Below are 336 nucleotides of genomic sequence, written 5' to 3'. Positions count from 1 at the left end.
ACCACCACCACCACCAACTCCCATACCACCAACTCCCAGACCACCTGCAGGCTTTGCAGGAACTGCAGCTGTAGAACTGATGTTCACAATCAGCTCCCGTACCATAGCAGTCGCCTGCTTTATCTGATCAAAAGTTCCTTCCAATTCAATGTTCCTCAGATTTGTATCGCTCTCGTGGTCACGAATGGAAAGCTTGGCACCAGTCAGACGGCAGACCTGCTTAGTGTTCACCCCACCTTTCCCAATTATGGCGCCAGCCAATGAAGCATCAACACTTATCTTTGCAGTTGCAGAAGCGCCAAAGCTGGCTGCTGGACCAAGACCAGGGGGTGGAGG

General features: G+C 52.1%; 1 protein-coding gene across 1 annotated transcript; it reads right to left on the bottom strand.

Annotated features, from left to right (window-relative positions):
- Positions 1–3: 3 nt before the first annotated feature.
- On the bottom strand, positions 4–330 carry LOC110034195 (zinc finger CCCH domain-containing protein 14-like; the record flags this gene model as incomplete). Its single annotated transcript, XM_020738485.1, has 1 exon — positions 4–330. A coding segment is annotated over one exon (327 nt), but the record flags the coding sequence as incomplete, so codon positions are not given.
- Between the last annotated feature and the right edge of the window lie 6 nt (positions 331–336).

This window comes from Phalaenopsis equestris, unplaced genomic scaffold (genome assembly GCF_001263595.1).
Source record: "Phalaenopsis equestris unplaced genomic scaffold, ASM126359v1 Scaffold169472, whole genome shotgun sequence".
In the NCBI taxonomy this organism is placed as follows: Eukaryota; Viridiplantae; Streptophyta; class Magnoliopsida; order Asparagales; family Orchidaceae; genus Phalaenopsis; species Phalaenopsis equestris.
Note: the sequence above shows the minus strand (reverse complement) of the source record. Positions and strands in the feature narration are given on the sequence as shown.